A 17,975-nucleotide genomic window follows, 5' to 3' on the forward strand; every position below is an offset into this window, starting at 1 on the left:
CATATTGGAACACAAAATAGGTTCTAAACAACTGCAACTTCCTCTTTAATCAGGGGAAACAGACAACTATATTTACCAAAATGGGGTTAACGAAAGAAACAAGAAAACCTTATCCTTGCAACTCAGAGATAAACTGGCTTCTAAAGAATCAAGCATCCTCAACATTTGTGTAACCTAATCTATTTCCATGTTCAACTAATTATGAAGGTTTTTAGAAGAATCTTGTTTTCTCTTACTAGGAGCTGGACATCAAGGGTGAAGTTTGCACGGTCTTCAAGCCTTCCTGCATACAGTATGTCCTTTGTATTGATCCATCATTGGGGCCATGCCACTGTGCTCCCTCAACATTTTTTTTTCGTTGAGCAGCTCAGTTAATTTGAGCTCAGACACAGAAAAAACTACATTTTGTGATTGGCTGCACTCACTGGCCATTTTCCTATTTGCAGAAATTGTTGCCTAATCCTGCTGCTTAAACTCTTTTTGATTGCATGATGGCTTTTCCTTTTACTTACAGCTAAACTGAGGAAGGGAGAATCTCTCTCTCTCTCTCTCTCTCTTTTTTACAAAAAAATGCCAAATTAAAACAATGTATATTGAAAATATGGGTGAAGCAGGCATATCTGCTTTTCTTTTCTAATTAATTAGAAATAAGTGAAGGTTGTGCACAAGTATCCTACAAAAAGAATTGGTTATATCATTGCATTCAGGGGACTGGTGGCTAAAGCAGGGGACTGGAGGCTAAAACATATAAGGAACGGTTGCTGGAATTGGGTATATCTAGTTTAATGAAAAGAAGGACGAGGGGGGACATGATAGCAGTGTTCCAGTATCTCAGGGGCTGCCACAAAGAAGAGGGAGTCAAGCTATTCTCCAAAGCGCCTGAAGGCAGGACAAGAAGCAACGGATGGAAACTAACCAAAGAAAGAAGCAACCTAGAACTAAGGAGAAATTTTCTGACAGTTAGAACAATTAATCAGTGGAACAACCTGCCTCCAGAAGCGGTGAATGCTCCAACACTGGAAGAAGAGATTAGACAGCCATTTGTCTGAAATGGTATAGGTTTCTTCCAAAGTCTCTTCCAACATTATTATTATTGTTGTTGTTGTTGTTGTTGTCATTATTATTATTCCTCAAAACAAAACAAAGCAAAATACTAAGGTTGAGTCAAAAGTCTTAAAATAAGGCAATATCCTTGTAGTTTTATAGAAAACTGGGGAAAAAATTATATAGGCTTAGAGAGGGGGGAAAAACTTACTGCTGACACCTACCAGTTTTCCTTTCTTGTACCTTGGTAAAGGTACCTATTTTTCCCCCCTGATAGTTCAGTTTATATGAGTATTTGTAATGCACACTCTAGTGAAAACTCTAAATAATTAAACTTGTCTGGGACAAAATAGGAACATTACCCTAAGTGTTTGAACAGCTGAAATATAATTTATCTTTATTGCAGAGAACATCGAAGTAGTATACAATAGATAAAATAGGAGTGGGATGGAAATAGGAGATCTGTTTTCTCAAGAATTGGGGAATTGCAATACCATTCATTTTTATTTAATGAACAGTTCAAATGATTGGTAGAAGCAGCCTGCTTCTAAAGCATTTTGGTTGAGTACATTTTCACTACAGCATATGCTCACTTAAATAATGAATTTTATTGAAAGATCATTTCATGGTGAAAGAAGTCTTTTACCCTCCAGATAATCCTGACATTACAACCTCCAAGCAAACAGGGCTAACAATCAAGGTTGGTAAGGGATGTAATTTAACAACAATTCAAGAACCACACATTTCCTGTCTGTGCTATAATGCAAGTTAGCATTTGTAGGTTATCACTAATGTTAATATATTTAAGAATTTCTTTTGGAAATGCATTAAATGCATTTGACTTCCAGCAATCAAAATGTCAGATTTTTAAGCAAGTGATGCACTGCCAACATTTTAAAGAAATGTTTCAGTCCTTTATTATATCAAAGCTTTTGATGTACAAAGAGCTCTCTGATTTCAGTCAAATGGCTTTGACTATTACATCCCACAAAAACTGTTTATATGCACAAGGCCTTCAATTACATGTCAAAATATGCTGTCTCTTTCTATACTAAATCTCAAGGACTAATGAAAGAATTGTATAAATGCTTCTTTGATTTAACGTATAATTTATTGTGATTTTCATTTCTTACAAGCTACTCATGTTGCGTTAACAAAAACTCAATAGCTTAAATCTCAGGGAACATATTGGGGGTTGTTTCACCCCATTGCCCCATCTCCACTGGGTTTATATTGTGAGAAGAAGAATGGGCATGTATATTTCACTATTCATTTCATAATAATATATTATTTTTCAGAAAATGCCTTGTCTATGCTCTAAATTATGAAACAACCAAAAATGTTCAAGAAAGCATGGCCTACAAAGCATGCCCCTACCATTTTTCATGGATCCTCATCTTCTAACTTTCTAATACAGATAGCATTCAACTTACAACCACAATTGAGGCCAAAATTCCCATTGCTAACATTTTGCCCCATTTTATGACCTTTATAGCTATAGTTGTTAAGCCAATCATTGCAGTTGTTAAGTTAGTTACATGGCTGCCAAGTGAATCTGGCCCATTGACTTTGGTTGTCAGAAGGTCCCAAAAGGGGGTCACATGACCCTGGGACAACTGTCATAAATAGAACCAATTATCAAGCATCTGGATTTTAATTATGTGGCCATGGGGATGCTACACTGGTCGCAAAAATGTGAAAAAAGGTCATAAGTCACTTTTTCGGTGCCATTGTAACTTTGTTTTTTTTTAAAAAAAGGTTTTTATTAACTTTTTCATATAATTCAGTAGTACTTAATCAACAAACGTGTTGTCTGAGTTTATCATTTACTAATACAAATTTCATTCCTAATCCTTTATTCTTTTCTCCAGCCATTGATAAAATGTCCCACATTTGAAAGTATTCTGTTTCTTCTTTTTCTTTCAACCTCAAAGTGAGTGTGTCCATTTCCGCACATTCTAGTATTTTTTTTTTTAATTATTTCTTTCTCTGGTGGTATTTCTTCTTTTTTCCAGTGTTGTATGAATAAGATTCTTTCCGCTGTTATCACATGTAGAATCAAGTATATACTTTGTTTATCAATCTTTTCTGGCATTATATCTAATAAAAAAAAGTTCAGGTTTAAAATCTGTCATTGTAACTTTGAACGGTCACTAAATGAATGGTTGTAAGTCAAGGACTACCTGTGGTGTTCTTTGTGGTGTTCTTGAGTAGAAATTTGCATGTGTAATACTGATTCTCATCCAATGGACTAGATGCTAGTGTACCAACTGCCTTGCAGTGTACCAACTGCCTCCCTTGCAAGAAAGATTATTATGAGTGTGTTCATTTAAATATCTACAAAGTAAATATGGTCATACAAAAATGTCCTTCAGTTTTAATCAGTGCTATGCAAACTTTCAAATTCCAAAGTAATTTTATTGTTGCCTTGTTTTATATAACAAGGAATTAAAAGGAAAACAATCTGTATCCCATATATGCTCTTTTTCAAATTATCACCTACTTTGCCCAGGTGGGTTAACAAGCTTTCTAGCAAAAGAGAAGAGGTCTTCTGATATTCAGAGAAACATTTTATAATCATGGGAAAGTTACAGAAAATCTCAGATATTTGAACTGGTCCAGAGCCAACTTATCTGCCTGCAACACATTCTGGCCTTCTAGATGCAATGCCAGGGACAGTGTCTGTAACACTGCAGTGATACAATACAATCCCAAACCAGATATGTAATCTGTAAAATACACATGGAAAAACTTTCTCTAATTCTTTAATGTTAATAAAATGCAATTTCCCAATGCATTTGAACAAGGGAGAAAGTGCTTGCAGATATAACAGCTCTGTTGCCCTTTGCTGTGCAATTGATTAATTCATTCATTCACTCAATTTATCTCTCAAGTTGATGACTCTGGACAGTTAATAATATTTAAAAATAAGATAAACATAACAAAATTATAAATGAGATATATAGCACTCAAGAAAAAAACAGTCAACAGCAACAATTAGCCAAGATACGGCCTAGGAAAATTAAATTAATTTTAAAAATAAATTAAATTAAATAACAGTGTATGTTCTCATTTGATTTTCTGTTGTACCATTTCATCAGTAGAGACTTGAAAAAAACCAAATTTGATGGGATACCAAATTTGCCTTGGCTTTCTTTCCCCTCTTCTTCCTCCCTGCCGTGTTATCTTTTCAAATGTGTCAACAAAAATAACAGGAAAAAGATATGGCTTCCTTTTCCATGCTCTCCTTCTGCACAGTGGTGGCCCAAAGAGGAAACCAAGCAAACGGCAGTGCTCATAATGATAAAGAAGTGTTACAAAATGAAGAAGCAGGCAGTATCATTTCCAGGGGCCTCTAAACCTGAAAAAAAATGACCCCAATTTTCCAGGCTGAAACTGCAGAAAAGAAGCAATTAGCAGCAAAGTTTGGAAAATAAATTTTAATTATTTCGGTGGCTGGGATTTTTGAAATTCCAGCATAAATATTTTTTTCAAATGACTTCTTGGAAAGATATGACAAACTAAAGATGGCTCTGCAAAAATACAGAAGACAACTGTAGCAAAGATCAAGGAACCAGTGAACAGACTGGTTCTTTGGAACCTCTCCCGATAACAAGAAGCCAGGAGATCACCTTATGTGTGCTAGACAACTGCTCCTCACAGGAAACAACAAGAAAGTGTTTTTCCATTGGTTTTATTTATTTATTTATGAGACTTATATACTGCTTTAAGTGCAAGCACTCTCTAAGCGGTGTACACCAGTAAGCAATGTATATATATATATATATATTTTACATTGCCCCCAACAATCTGGGTCCTCATTTTACCTACCCCGGAAGGATGGAAGGCTGAGTCAACCTTGAGCCGGTGAGATTTGAACCGCTGACCTGCTGAACACAGTCAGCTAAAGTGGCCTGCAGTACTGCACTCTAACTGCTGCGCCACCTCGGTTCTTTCTCTCTTTTGAATGCCAAGACATCACAAAATTAGCCATCTTACTTGCAACCATGACAGATACTTTTAAAATATGCTAAGTTCACAATCCTCACATTTTAATTAATTTTAGAAATTATTCATTAATTATTTTTGAGGTGTTAGAGACCTTTGGAATGATAAGCTGAAAAACATCAAATGAGTGTACAAAAGAAAAATTTAAACATAAGCTTAAGAATACGTGAAATAAACAGCAAAAAGGAAAATAAGATTTTGATCTTAGAAAATTATAAACAGACTAACAGTCCAGATAAAATTAGAATATTGAAATTTTTATAATAGGAGTTTGGAATTAATTATAAGGAACAAACAGCTTCTCATGAGAAATAGATTCTGATTTTTACAAGAGAAAACAAATTTCATGATTTCATAATTTCATGATTTCAAAAATAATTGCAAGCATTATAACAATAAAAATACTGAAAGAGGCTTTTGAAGAATGAAATCAGAAAATAGTAGCCACAATATCAACAGCAAAGTTTCTATCCAATTCAATAATGTCAGCAATGATATTTGCTTCTATAGAAAGTCTATGTCCAAAATATTTTGAAGAAATGACAGAAGTAGAATAAATTTTATCTGACAAGATAGATAGAGATTGTATTAAAAGTGGATGTAAACCTGATAAGCCAAGAGAATGATTTATGAAAAGAATTTCATTGGAATCTACAAATGGAACTCACTGATATTTTAAAATTTAAAAGATAAATACAAATGACAAACCAAGAGACTGATCTGGATATATTTTTCTTTCTATTGAATTTACAAAAAAGGCTTAAACCCTAACTTTCTCCAATGGGAGAAAGAAGAAATGAAGAGAAATAAATTCCTTTGACAATATTTGAACAAACTAAAGATAAAACTGTTAGAAATAAATGTTGGCGAGCATGACATAAGAGACATGTATATAAGGTTGGTTTATTTGATCAAAGTCAAAAGAAAGTATTTCGTTACTTCTGGTAGCCCCTTATAGACTTTCTGCTGACACCAAGACTGCAAAGATTTGTTTATAGATAAGAGCTGGGAATGGGATGAAATAATAGATGTTTATAACCTTAGACAGTTTGAACAATCACTAAATTTGTTTAGTTTTGATTGTATTAGATTTTATTATTATAGTATAATTAAAGAATAAAAAATATTTTTGTCAAAATTCTCAGAGACACTTTAAACATACTAAATAAATAAAATACAATTTAAACAGATTTGGTTATCAAAGAGATTGGGCACTTGACCATGATCTTCCATAAAGAAACATTCCCTAACTTGATGTATTTTGGCCACTATAATACTCAGAAATAAATTCATTACCAAATAAAAATTTCACCTGACATTTCAGCTGTTAAAGAAATGTCTAACAAAATGCATATTTCTTTGAAGAAAGCGTAAAAACAATAAAGATTTCTAGTTCTAAATTATGAAATGGCACACTGATCCTCATTAAGAAAAGGTGACACCCACACATCTGATAGCTGTTAACCCAGCACACAATTGGCAATATTAAAATGCTGCCTGGTCTCCTCATAATGACCTTTGTGAATAGTTTAATTAAAAATAATGATTGCAGAAAGATGAGCTTATTCAACCAAAGGAGGCATGCATATAAAGAATATAACAGTGAACAATGTTTTGCATTAAGATTACAAAGGAAAATTTCCAATTGGCCCTGAGCTTCAACTCTTTATTTGGTATTAACTAAGCAAAGATTGTGATAGCTTAATAAAGAAGTACAGAGTTGAAAAATTGTTGTATTTTGCCAGAAATCACAATTTATTAAAACATTAAAAAAATCAACCAGTTTAGTATAAATATAAAATATACTGCTTTTAAAATACAACTGAGAATTCTTAAGAAATAGTATTTGGCTAAATGTACATAAACTTTCTCGGCTCTCCTGATAGTATAGGGTAAGGTTTTAACTCTGTTTTCCCCAGCTTTGGATCTTCAAATGCGTTAGGACCACATCTCCTAATTTTTCATCTAATTCTGAAAGGTGGAATTCTATTTGAAAAGCATCAGATTGGAGAGAGTTGATCCATTCCACAATAACTTTGCTCTCTTACTGTCACAAAAGCCTTCCTTTTATTTTATTTTCTATCAGTCTCGGCAACAGAATGTAACCCTGCTGTTTTGAGAGAACACAGACAAGTAGTTTGATTCTTCCAAGTAGTTTGTAGTGAAAATTTACTCACATCTCTGCCTGACACACACACAAATACACACAGAGATACTTATAAAAACACACATACCAAACAATTGTTTATTCATTAAAACATGGTTGCTAAGTAACCTTCAGGTAATGCTCAGTTCACAGGATATTACTGCGTGGCATATAAGATAATGCCTTGGGAAGGAAATGGATATTTAGAAATTAAAAGCAATCATTCAGCAAGTCAAAAACTTGAATACACTGAATTTCCAACTACTTGTCCTTTTTTATTTTTTTGAATTGCAATGTGATATCCCTGAGATGTAATTACCATGTTTGGAAAGTCAAATCCAAGGGACTCATAATGCTCATCCATCTGCAAGCTCTACTAGGGAGAGCACCCCCTCCTCAGACTATCATTGCACCATGACAACATGCCAGGCAATACAGATGGGGTGGAGATGAGATTTTACTCCCTTGCATGCCAACGAAGACTGTTGCTATCATGCATGCCTCTTTAGTGGGTCAGAGGAAAAATGAGAGAAAAATTGGGAGATCAGGCAGTAGAACTGGAGTTGGAGATTAAGTTTATATAGGTCCTACATGAAGATCTGTTTTCAACAGCTCTTGGATGGCACTAACTAAAAGCAGTGAACATCATGTGGGATATTGCAGAACAAAATACAAAAAATAAAATAAAACGACATATCCAATATGAAAACAAGCATTGCAGGCATGCATGCACCACTCTGTCATTTAATTGAATAGAAATGTATATTTCCCAGAAATACATTGATTAAATTTCTCATGGTTTAATTCCATTGCAACAAATGGGAAAATATAGTTACGGTGGCTAATTTAACTCCTGGTAGTTTCTATGGGCTTGAACTTTGATGTTTAAACACTAAAGGTGGATTCAACCCATCACAGTACATTATTAATGCTTCTTTTGCTATTGTTTATGTGCTATTAGAGAACTCACACACCCGTATGCAACCAGAATACAACTACTTAAAAAAGCACGCTGGAAACTAATTTACAACAATTACATCCAAGCAAAGGTAGTAATTTCTATTCTAAATAACCATGGGCTAAGATAAGGAGGATGATAAGGAAAAATATTGGAATTTATATACAGAAGTACATGTAGTGTGGTTAAAAAAAATGCAACAGATATTAAAAAAACATGCAAAGTTTCAAAGTTAATATATTTATTAATTTGTATTCAGGCTTCATTATTTTAACAAATAACTCAAGGTGGCAAACATATCCAACCCACCTTCTTCCTCCTATTTTCCCCGCAACAACCCTTTTGAGGTGAATTGGGCTGAGAGAGAATAACTGGCCCAAAGTCACCTAGCTGGTTTTCATAGCTAAGGAGTGACTAGAGCTCATGGTTTCCTGTTTTCCAACATTAAGCACTAGACCAGTGGTGGAGAACCTATGGCATGTGTGCCAGAGGCGGCACTCAGAGCCCTCTTTGTGGGCACATGTGCCATCGCCTCAGCCCTGCCTCTGAGCGCGGCCCCCTCATCAGCAGCCCCCCTGGAGGATAGTCACCCCTAAGCGTGGCCCGCACGGAGCAGCGCAACGAAGGACATGGTAGCCAGGCAGCGGGGACAAGACTCCGCCCTCGCACTGTCACGCGCAGTTGATGTTGCGGGGTGCAGGCGGAGGGTGTAGCTGCCATGGCACTGCTGGGCCACCTAGGCAATTGGTGGGCTGTGGAGGCGGTGGGTGGCCCTGCGGGTTGGCAGAGCAGGGGGAGGAGCAGGGCAAGGGCGGTGCAGGGGTGCAAGGTGGGGGGCGGGGCAGGTTTTTGGGCACTCGATCTCTAAAAGGTTTGCCATCACTGCACTAGACCATACCCTGTGGGCACCCATGGTGAAGTGTTAGTGCATGCAGCAAATTAATTCAACAAATCTCTCTCTCTCTCTCTCTCTCTCTCTCTCTCTCTCTCTCTCTCTCTCTCTCTCTCTCTCTCTCTCTCTCTGCCCTCCCTCCCTCTCTCTCCCCCTCCTCTCTCCATATACCATTGAATGCATATACATACTAAGCCTTGAACCCTATATACAGGAAATATTTTAATAAAACATTCAATCCATATATCAAACTCATTAAAGAAAAATATTAAAGGAACTAAAAGGAAAATTGTTTCCTTTAAAAAAACATGCTTGATACTAAAATGATTGTATTTTTCAACAGAAACTGTATTGGACAGAACAAAGTACTTAGCTGAAAATAGGCTTTTCTAAAATCTTATTGTGGACAGAATCAACAAGCACTAAAAGCAAACCTAGATCCTAACCACTAGCTTCTTTGTGGCCTGGATGGGATGAACTCACTTGGGTCACTCAGGGCTTGGTTCAGAGCTTAAATGAAGCTGCCCAGTCTATATATGTACTGAAAAATAAACAAGCTCCAACAATGGTAAGGTGAGGCAGAGGTGAAAGCTGAGATGACAGTTACTGTGTCAGCTGAGAGGAATCACTGAGGAGATGGAAATGAGTTCTCGGCTGAGATTCAGCAAAGTATTAAAACAAGCTGAAGGAAGGGTCTTATGAAAAGGTCTCATTAAAGTAAAGCTGGCAACCTTCATTTGCCACAAAGGACAACTGTCCTGCTGTGCTTAAAACTGTGTAGAGACACTATTGTCAGCCTCAAAACATAGGAGAACCGCAGAAAAAGGAAAATAAGAAGATTTTCACATAAGCCTGTCTCCTTTTGATACAGCCTCTAAATATCAATAGGCTAATAACTAAAAAAAATTACACAAAATGGAATCCATTATTTGAATCTATTTCAATCTGACTTCAGGCCTAGACTCATTACCCAAAGGTCTTTGTTTGTGTGGGCTGATGAACTGCACTTGAAAAATTCAATTGGGGAAGAATATCTTTGTTAGGTCTGCTGCATCTTCCATTCTTCTAAGTCAGAAGACAAGTTTGATGGGTCTGGCCTCACCTGATAAATCAGAACGATGGTGCTGGAAGATACTTCCATACTTCTCCATGTCATCCTTTATGAAGTTATTCTGTTCTGATGCTCCTTAATAGGAAGAAACTTGAAAGAAGGGCCATTAGTAAATAAGGAGCATCAAACTCTGTATCTCATGTCCACCTTCAGTTGGGGTCATTAGGGATCCAGAGGTGGATGAAGGTTAGCAAACTGAAATTAAATCTGCATAAAATGACATTAGCTGCAATTCTTGTGGTTTTATAAAACACTTCATTAAAAATAATGTTTCTATTGATAGTTGTATATAAAATCTATATAATTTAATTTCTGGGTTTTGTTTTTTTTTACACACTGGAGTCTATGTGCTCAGGAGAGCATCAGAGACATTACATGCTTTTTAGAATGCAGTGCTTAAAATGTCTGCAAATTACACCTTCAGGTTTTATAAACTGTCGTCTGCATACAAATTTCTAAAAAAGATTGTAGACAGTCATTAAGACAACAAAAGGGGAAGTTTTAGCTATGTGTTTAAACTCTTTTTTCCACAATGGTTGAACATTAGAATATTTTTCAAAGTATTTCTTTTAAATAATTTGGGATCCCAATAAAAATTGAACTGGAAAACCGACAGTATTAGACACAAAATGTGATGCCTTAGTGAATTAACAACTTAATCTATCTCTAATAGCTGCCTTAACATATTAGGAAGTGCACAATGTATGCACAATGTTAATTCCCTCTGGCAAACTTAATAAACTTGATCTGATTATATGAGAATGTAGGTTAAAGTCCAAGACAGGAATTTGAGAAAGCACCTACATACACCTGGTCAGGTGTAGGATATGACCTAGAGACAAAATGATTTTGGAAACCTATTCGTAATATTTCATGAAAAATGCTGAAACACAAAGTATAAATCTACTCAACCCTGTGATCAATGAACCAGTTAAAAATTACCAACACATTTTTGTGTGCCTTCTTGAACAAGCAATAGACAGAAAGGCTAAGAGGAATTTATATAAATTGACAATGCATATACAGTAGTATACAACTTTGTATGAAAAGTATAGTATCAGATAAGGAATATACAAATTAACACATTAGCTTAGGTCTTGTTTACACTATATTGTTTACAGCCTTATTGGATTACCTAAATTTACTAGTTTCATTGTGCTTTCAAAAAAAGCGACAGCTAGCTTAATCAGAATTGTTACCTTAACTTATCACTACTGATTGTGATCAACAATAGGTCTATAATGTGTGATACTATGTTTTGAAATTATAAAAATGTAGAAGTACAGTAACAGCACTTGCTTTTTTCCAAAAGTTTGAAAATACAGTGACAGAATATAGTTCATTCTCTCAAATGTATCATATGCCCAGAAATTGTTACACATGGATACAGATTATTAAACCTATTCAAGGTTCTTGGGAATGTAAGCCCCTTTGTCTCTTCTGTTAGAATATCTGACACAAGTGCAATAACATTGTATTTCACATAATGTACAAAAGAATATTAAGGAAAATACATGAGGACATGCAGGTATTTTACAACCATCAATGATGACATAAAATATTGTATTTTTCCCCATTTTGATCCCTTGCAGAGGAATAACAGTGATTTTAAATTTAATTACCCTTGCACAATAAGAACAATGCCAATTGCAATATACTGTCCTTAAAATTTCTAGTCTTTTGACAGAGTGAGAAAAGATTCTGTCTTGTTTTTTAGGTTCCAATATTACAAAGGAATGTGTTGTTTTGAAACTCAGGAAGTTACAGTATGTTCTAAAGAGGGTGATAAAAATTTAAGGGTAAGCAAATAATGAAACAGTATAGGGCAGTGATGGCAAACCTTTAAGAGACTGAGTGCCCAAACTGCAACCCAAAACCCACTTATGCATTGTCGAGTGTCGGGTGGGTATGGCCCATTGGCTGGGTGTGGCCAATTGGGTGGGTGTGGCTGCGGTGGTAACGGCAGACTGGGTGGGACTAAAAAGTTCAATCAATCAATTCCAACTTTGCAAGATCTTTTTTTTCCCACGAGAAGTTGAAATTGACTGATTGAACCTTTTTTTTTTTTTTTTTTGCATGTGGAGGCAGAGGCTTAAAGCGAAAAGGTTTTATAAAACCAAGCTGAAGGCTAGGACTGGGGCGACGGCGCATGTGCCCACAGAGAGGGCTCTGAGTGCTGCCTCTGGCACCCGTGCCATAGGTTCACCACCACTGGTGTAGGATATACCACAAATCTCAAGCATTCTTCAAAATAAAACTGCTGCCTTTGAAATCAACTGCAAATGGGAAAAAAATCATTTTAATTTTAGGATTAAAATTTTAAAATCCTAGAAAATATTGCAGTAAAATTGCATAATCTGTTGCACTGTTCTGTCAGTTTCCATGAGCTGGATTTGAAACAAACACCAATCTTTGAACTGTAAGAAGAAGGAAAGAGGTGCCTTACAACTGGCATTAGATAGTCTTCAAAGTAACAAGTGAACCAGTTATTCAGTAGCTAGTCTGCCCTTTGTCCATACAGTGAATATCTGCATAGAGAATGCAATCAGCTCAGTAATAGAATCAGCAGGGTAATTACTGCTTTCCTTTCACCAGCTCCAGATTAAGTTCTGTTCATTCCCATGACGTTGGGTATTTTGAAGCCTCAACTGGCATTTTTATCCCTCTGCACTTGTAAGTAAAACAAAGCTGGAATATTTTTATAATACCAAGGTATGCAAGTGGTCTGGTTTTATATGCACTTGGCTTTTGCTGCATCAAATCTTCCAGGTTTTACAGACAACAAGTTTTTTTTTTTCAGCATCCACAGCAACCTAACTGCTAAGAAATACAGAAAACTAATCAGCTAACTTTATCTTAATACTCCTGGTTAGTTTCCAGTCAATTTCACCACCCCTGCAAAAAGATTCCTGGCTTGATTTTCTCTGCTTATATAAGCAGACTGTATCAAATCCTTCCCTCGCCCCATATCCCAACTCCAGGGATCAAGCAAACTATTAGTAAAAAGCCTGGCACCATGCTATTTTTTTCCAGTACAGTATCACTATCACCGAAGGCATTTCAATAAAATCGAGAAGAGAGGATCTTCACAGCAGGCTTGCTCCTTTCTGTAAGAAGTGGTCGTGTTTGTATGTGTGTTTGTTGCTGATGATTTTGCATTGGCTAGACAGAGATATGCAACGTGTGTTATGGGGATATGTATTACTTATAATACAAAGTCTGAAAGATATGTGGGTGTGCATGATGCATTTCTGAGTGCTTCCTTCAAAAAAGCAGCCTCTTTTTCTGAGCTTTCACAATAGCCACACAACTCCAGGACAATAGATGTTTGACTAAAAGAGGTGCTGAGAGGGGTGTGAAAAGATGCTTTAGAACAGGTATATTTGAGCTTATTTAAATTCAAATGCATGTTTTTCCAGACTCAGATGTACACCAAAAGAACATAGAATGTTAGAAAGCACTCAAGAGCATGTTTGTGCTGCATATTCCTAATGTCCTGAACATAAAGAAATGAGCGAGTTTTATGACTTCAGAAGTTGTGGTTAGCTGAAAGGGTGAGACACTACCTGAGCCCAATTTTTAGAACTTTTCTTTTGGTCAACTGGAGAAAAAAAATGGAATGGCTACCAGCATTTTTTACCCATTTTCAAGCATTATGAGGCCAAAGAAAAGACAATCAAAAGCTGGTTCTTCACACTAGTTTGTTAAGAATTGCGAGGGGGGAAAGGACTGAAATATGCAATAACAATAAATAACAATAATAATAATAATAAAGTTGGAAGGGACCTTGGAGGTCTTCTAGTCCAACCCCCTGCTCAGGCAGGAAATCCTATACCATTTTAGACAAATGGTGGTTCAGTCTCTTCTTAAAAATGTCCAGTGTTAGAGCATTCACAGCTTCTGGAGGCAGGTTGTTCCACTGATTAATTGTTCTATGTATCCTATATAAGTCTCCCATATTAAGAGAGTGTATTTGTCAACATTCTTACTTCACCTGGATTATTTTAAACAACCCTGCAGCAAATCATGGGGAGAATTGTGATATGTAATGATTCCCCTCATTAGAATAAATCCTAATTGCAGCACACCAGACCTAAACCAAGTTGTAATCATTCAAGAATTGTTTCACAGTATTATGATGCTCTTGAACATCTATCCCACATCTCAGGGGTTGCCACAAAGAAGAGGGAGTCAAGCTATTCACCAAAGCACCTAAACAAGAAGCAATGGATAGAAACTAATCAAGGAGAGAAGCAACCTAGAACTAAAGAGAAATTTCCTGACAGTTAGAACAATTAACCAGTGGAACAACTTGCCTCCAGAAGTTGTGGCTGCTTCATCACTGGAAGTTTTTAAGAAGAGACTGGACAACCATTTGTCTAAAATGGTATAGGGTTTCCTGCCTGAGCAGGGTGTTAGCTAGAAGACCTCCAAGTTCCCTTCCAACTCTATTATTATTATTATTATTATTATTGTTATTATCATCAACAACAACAGCAACAACAACAATTTGGGAATACTTCCTGCCTGACAGAAGTCACCTCTATGCCATCAAATAAAGGGGAAAGCACATGCATACCCTTCATATAAATGCTCAGTTCTCAATTGTCTAACATACCTTCCATGACATATACCAGTGAGCCAACATCTCCTTCTTTGATGATGCAACTGTCTTTGCCATATTCCACTGGATACATACAATCCACAATCTCCTGGATCTGAGACAATTCCAGATTCTTCATGAAATCATTGTCGAGGATAGCTTCCTTTATTAGCTCCTTGGACCTAGAGAGAGAAAGTAAAGTTGTACTGTACAAGTTGGTTGTACCAATCAGCCTTCTTATAAAGATCATGTAGAAATGGGAGATTTAAACTTTTTTTCATAAACCCCAAATCTGAACCTAGAATAACAGGCTCAGATATTGTCCACCTTGCTCTACCTATACCAAAATAGCATTGTGCCCTCTACTGCATTGGTTTCCCAAAGTGACTGTGTAGAAGTTGACCCTATCCTGCCACCCAAGAATATAGGACAGTACAGTGATTAACGACCTTGTTAGCTATCTATACAATTCAGAAAATATAAAATTTGCAGTAATCTCACAAAGCCACCCAATATTTATTTATGAAGAAGTAGATTATTAAATCAGCATTAGTCCTTAGTAAGTGCTTGCAGTAATCAGCTCCAACCTGATGTCCTTCACAAATACTGAATTACAACAGTTATCATTGGAAGACATGTAGAAGCAGGAGAATAAACAGTGACCAAGACCAGGGGTCTGCAACCTTGACAACTTTAAGACTTGTGGACTTCAGCTCCTGGAATTGCTGACTGAGGAATTCTGGGATCTGAAGTCCACAAGTCTTAAAGTTGTCAAGGTTGTAGACCCCTGACCGAGACCATTCAAGAAACGTCCTGCTCCTTTATATATATATATATATATCCACACCATGACTAGGTGAATTGCTCTGATGGACTTGGGATGATACAACAGTCACAAAGTCTGTGGGTCAAAATTATTCTCAATGTCACATAGACAGAGAGAAGCTTCAAGCTTAATTAAAACACCTGTCTTCTAGTTGTAAATATTAAAATATAAAAGGGCAGAAGCATCAAATAATGAAAGATAAGACTGTTGGTTATTCTTGGAGTTGTTCTTGTACAGCAGGGGTCCCCAACCCCTGGTCCGTGTACTGGTACCGGGCCACGGCATGCCAGCAACCGGTCCGCAGAAACAAGCAAAACCCCATCCACAGGATGCAGGCAGTACACGAAACCATACACCCTCCGGTCCATGGAAAAATCTCTCTCCATGTAACTGGTCCCTGGTGTCCAAAAGGTTGGGGACCTCTGTTGTTCAGCATGGACTAATAATATTGTATTATCAAGGAGGAGGCACCTGCAGTCGGAGACCCAGAAGGAGGAAACAGAACCCAAGAAAAAGATCCACTGAGCAAAATGGCTAATGGAAAAGTCTATAGTTCTCAGACAGTGGGCTAGATGTCAAGGAGGATAGCTTGACAACAGCGGTGGAGTCCCACAAGCCCAGAAAAGAGTTAGTTTCCTTCTTTTTTAGGATAAAGCAAGCCAGAAATAAAACCCCAGAAAGAAACTGCAGAAGTAAGAGAAGAAAATAGAGAAGGCACTGTAAAATACTCGATTTGTAATTGTGCAGAACGGTATATGCATAGTTAGTGAAGTGGAATCTACTGTATATATTAAATACAGAATTGTGCATTAATGTCTGGAAAATTCCTGTCCACTTTTCCCACGTTTAACACACACATGTGATGCATGCTAAAAAGGCCTTTAATCATGCAGTTGCATCTATCCTATTGACTTTTTTGAGCTTCACCCCCATCTAGCAGATCCTGTCCTTTACTGGGGGAAACTTAGTATTTTTCCCATCCACTAATAATCCTTCAGTATTCTATAACAAAACAAACAAACATGAATATCCAATTTTTGAATAAAATGTTAATCACCTGGTCTTTTTTGCTATCACAAATATTTAATAATATTTAATTTAAATTTAATAATTTAATTTTAAGAAATTAGGATCACCATATATTTTTATACTTTTTAAATCATTAAGTGGATTTGTTTTTTCAATTGTGTACTTCCAATTGTTCTGTAATTTGTGGATAACCTTTTCAAAAGTCTCCATGGTTCAGTACTTTTACAAAGCATACAGGATCAGTTCTGTTGTTCTTTATAATGTCTTACAAGTTTTTAATAAAGCACCATCAACTTTTGAAGGATTATCTCCTTCTCTGAGCCAGTCAGGCACAAATATTAACAATTCTGCCTTCATTCTCATTTGCATATTGGATTTCCCCCCAGAATGTCTACCAAATCTTATTTTATCCATCTGATAATGCCCCATACATAAAGATTACAGACCGTAATTGTTTAAATACTATGTAAGGGATTTTAAGCAAACAAGCATCTGATATATGAAGTAAATTAATATTCAAATGATAATATTAGAAAAATAAATATGAAAAGATACGCTGGTCTGTTTGCAAAATGTTTACTATGGGATTCTTTTTTATATAAAAAAGTGAACAACCATCTTATCATTTCCACAGCAAATTAATATTGTCTGTGATATCAACATATTTTTGAATTATAAAATAAATGCATGTCTTCCAAAAAACAATGAAAAAGGGAACAGAATCCCCAAACTAAACAAGCAAAAATTACAGCAATCCATTGTTTTATTGCTTTAGAAATGTCATATTAAAAAAAAAATACTATCCACTCTAACTTCCTCTCCAACCAGAAATTAAAACTAATTTAATGTATTGTTCATTATGTTGTTGTTGTAATAAATAATAATATTATAGATCCTATAAAGCTCTGATTACCTCTTCTTTCTCCAGCAGCTATTAATTCTTCCCAAGAGACCTTCATCAGTATGTTGGAGAATTCTGGGAATTGAAGTCCACATTTCTTAAAGTTGTCAAAGTTGAGAAACACTAATATAACAAAACAACCAGGCTTATGCATGGAAATCACTTGATTCCCCACAGTGGCAAGTGGAAGTCATATTTGATTTCCCCAAAACCACCCATTGGGAAAATCTACAAAGCTTACTGCCTGTTGCAGATGAAACTCAAGTAGCTTCTACATAAATCCAACTAAAGAAAAAACGTCATCTACCAATTATACTAGCTGATTCTCCATTTAACACATTACTTTGTGAGAAATCCTCTTTCCTTACTATTCTTTTTCTTTCTCCTTTCTCTCTCAAAACATGTGGAGAGAGACTAAAACTCAGTGTATTTTTCCATGTGTGCCTTAGTAAAACTC

The 17,975-nt window shown here is 36.1% G+C and overlaps 1 protein-coding gene across 4 annotated transcripts in view; it reads right to left on the reverse strand.

Annotated features, from left to right (window-relative positions):
* The window catches only part of PRKG1 (protein kinase cGMP-dependent 1), a 1,362,786-nt gene that overhangs the window by 1,053,704 nt on the left and 291,107 nt on the right, over positions 1–17,975 (reverse strand). For 2 of the 4 annotated variants that reach the window (XM_039327748.1, XM_039327747.1), the window contains exon 2: positions 14,778–14,944. The exons of 1 other annotated variant lie outside the window; for it this stretch is intronic. In XM_039327748.1, coding sequence (XP_039183682.1) covers positions 14,778–14,944 — 167 coding nt within the window. Of the gene's footprint in view, positions 1–10,150; positions 10,582–14,777; positions 14,945–17,975 lie in introns of those variants that run through there. One more of the 4 variants, XM_039327749.1, reaches the window with a different exon arrangement.

Source organism: Crotalus tigris, unplaced genomic scaffold, assembly GCF_016545835.1.
Source record: "Crotalus tigris isolate CLP2741 ecotype Arizona unplaced genomic scaffold, ASM1654583v1 scf7180000024366.3429058, whole genome shotgun sequence".
Classification (NCBI taxonomy): Eukaryota; Metazoa; Chordata; class Lepidosauria; order Squamata; family Viperidae; genus Crotalus; species Crotalus tigris.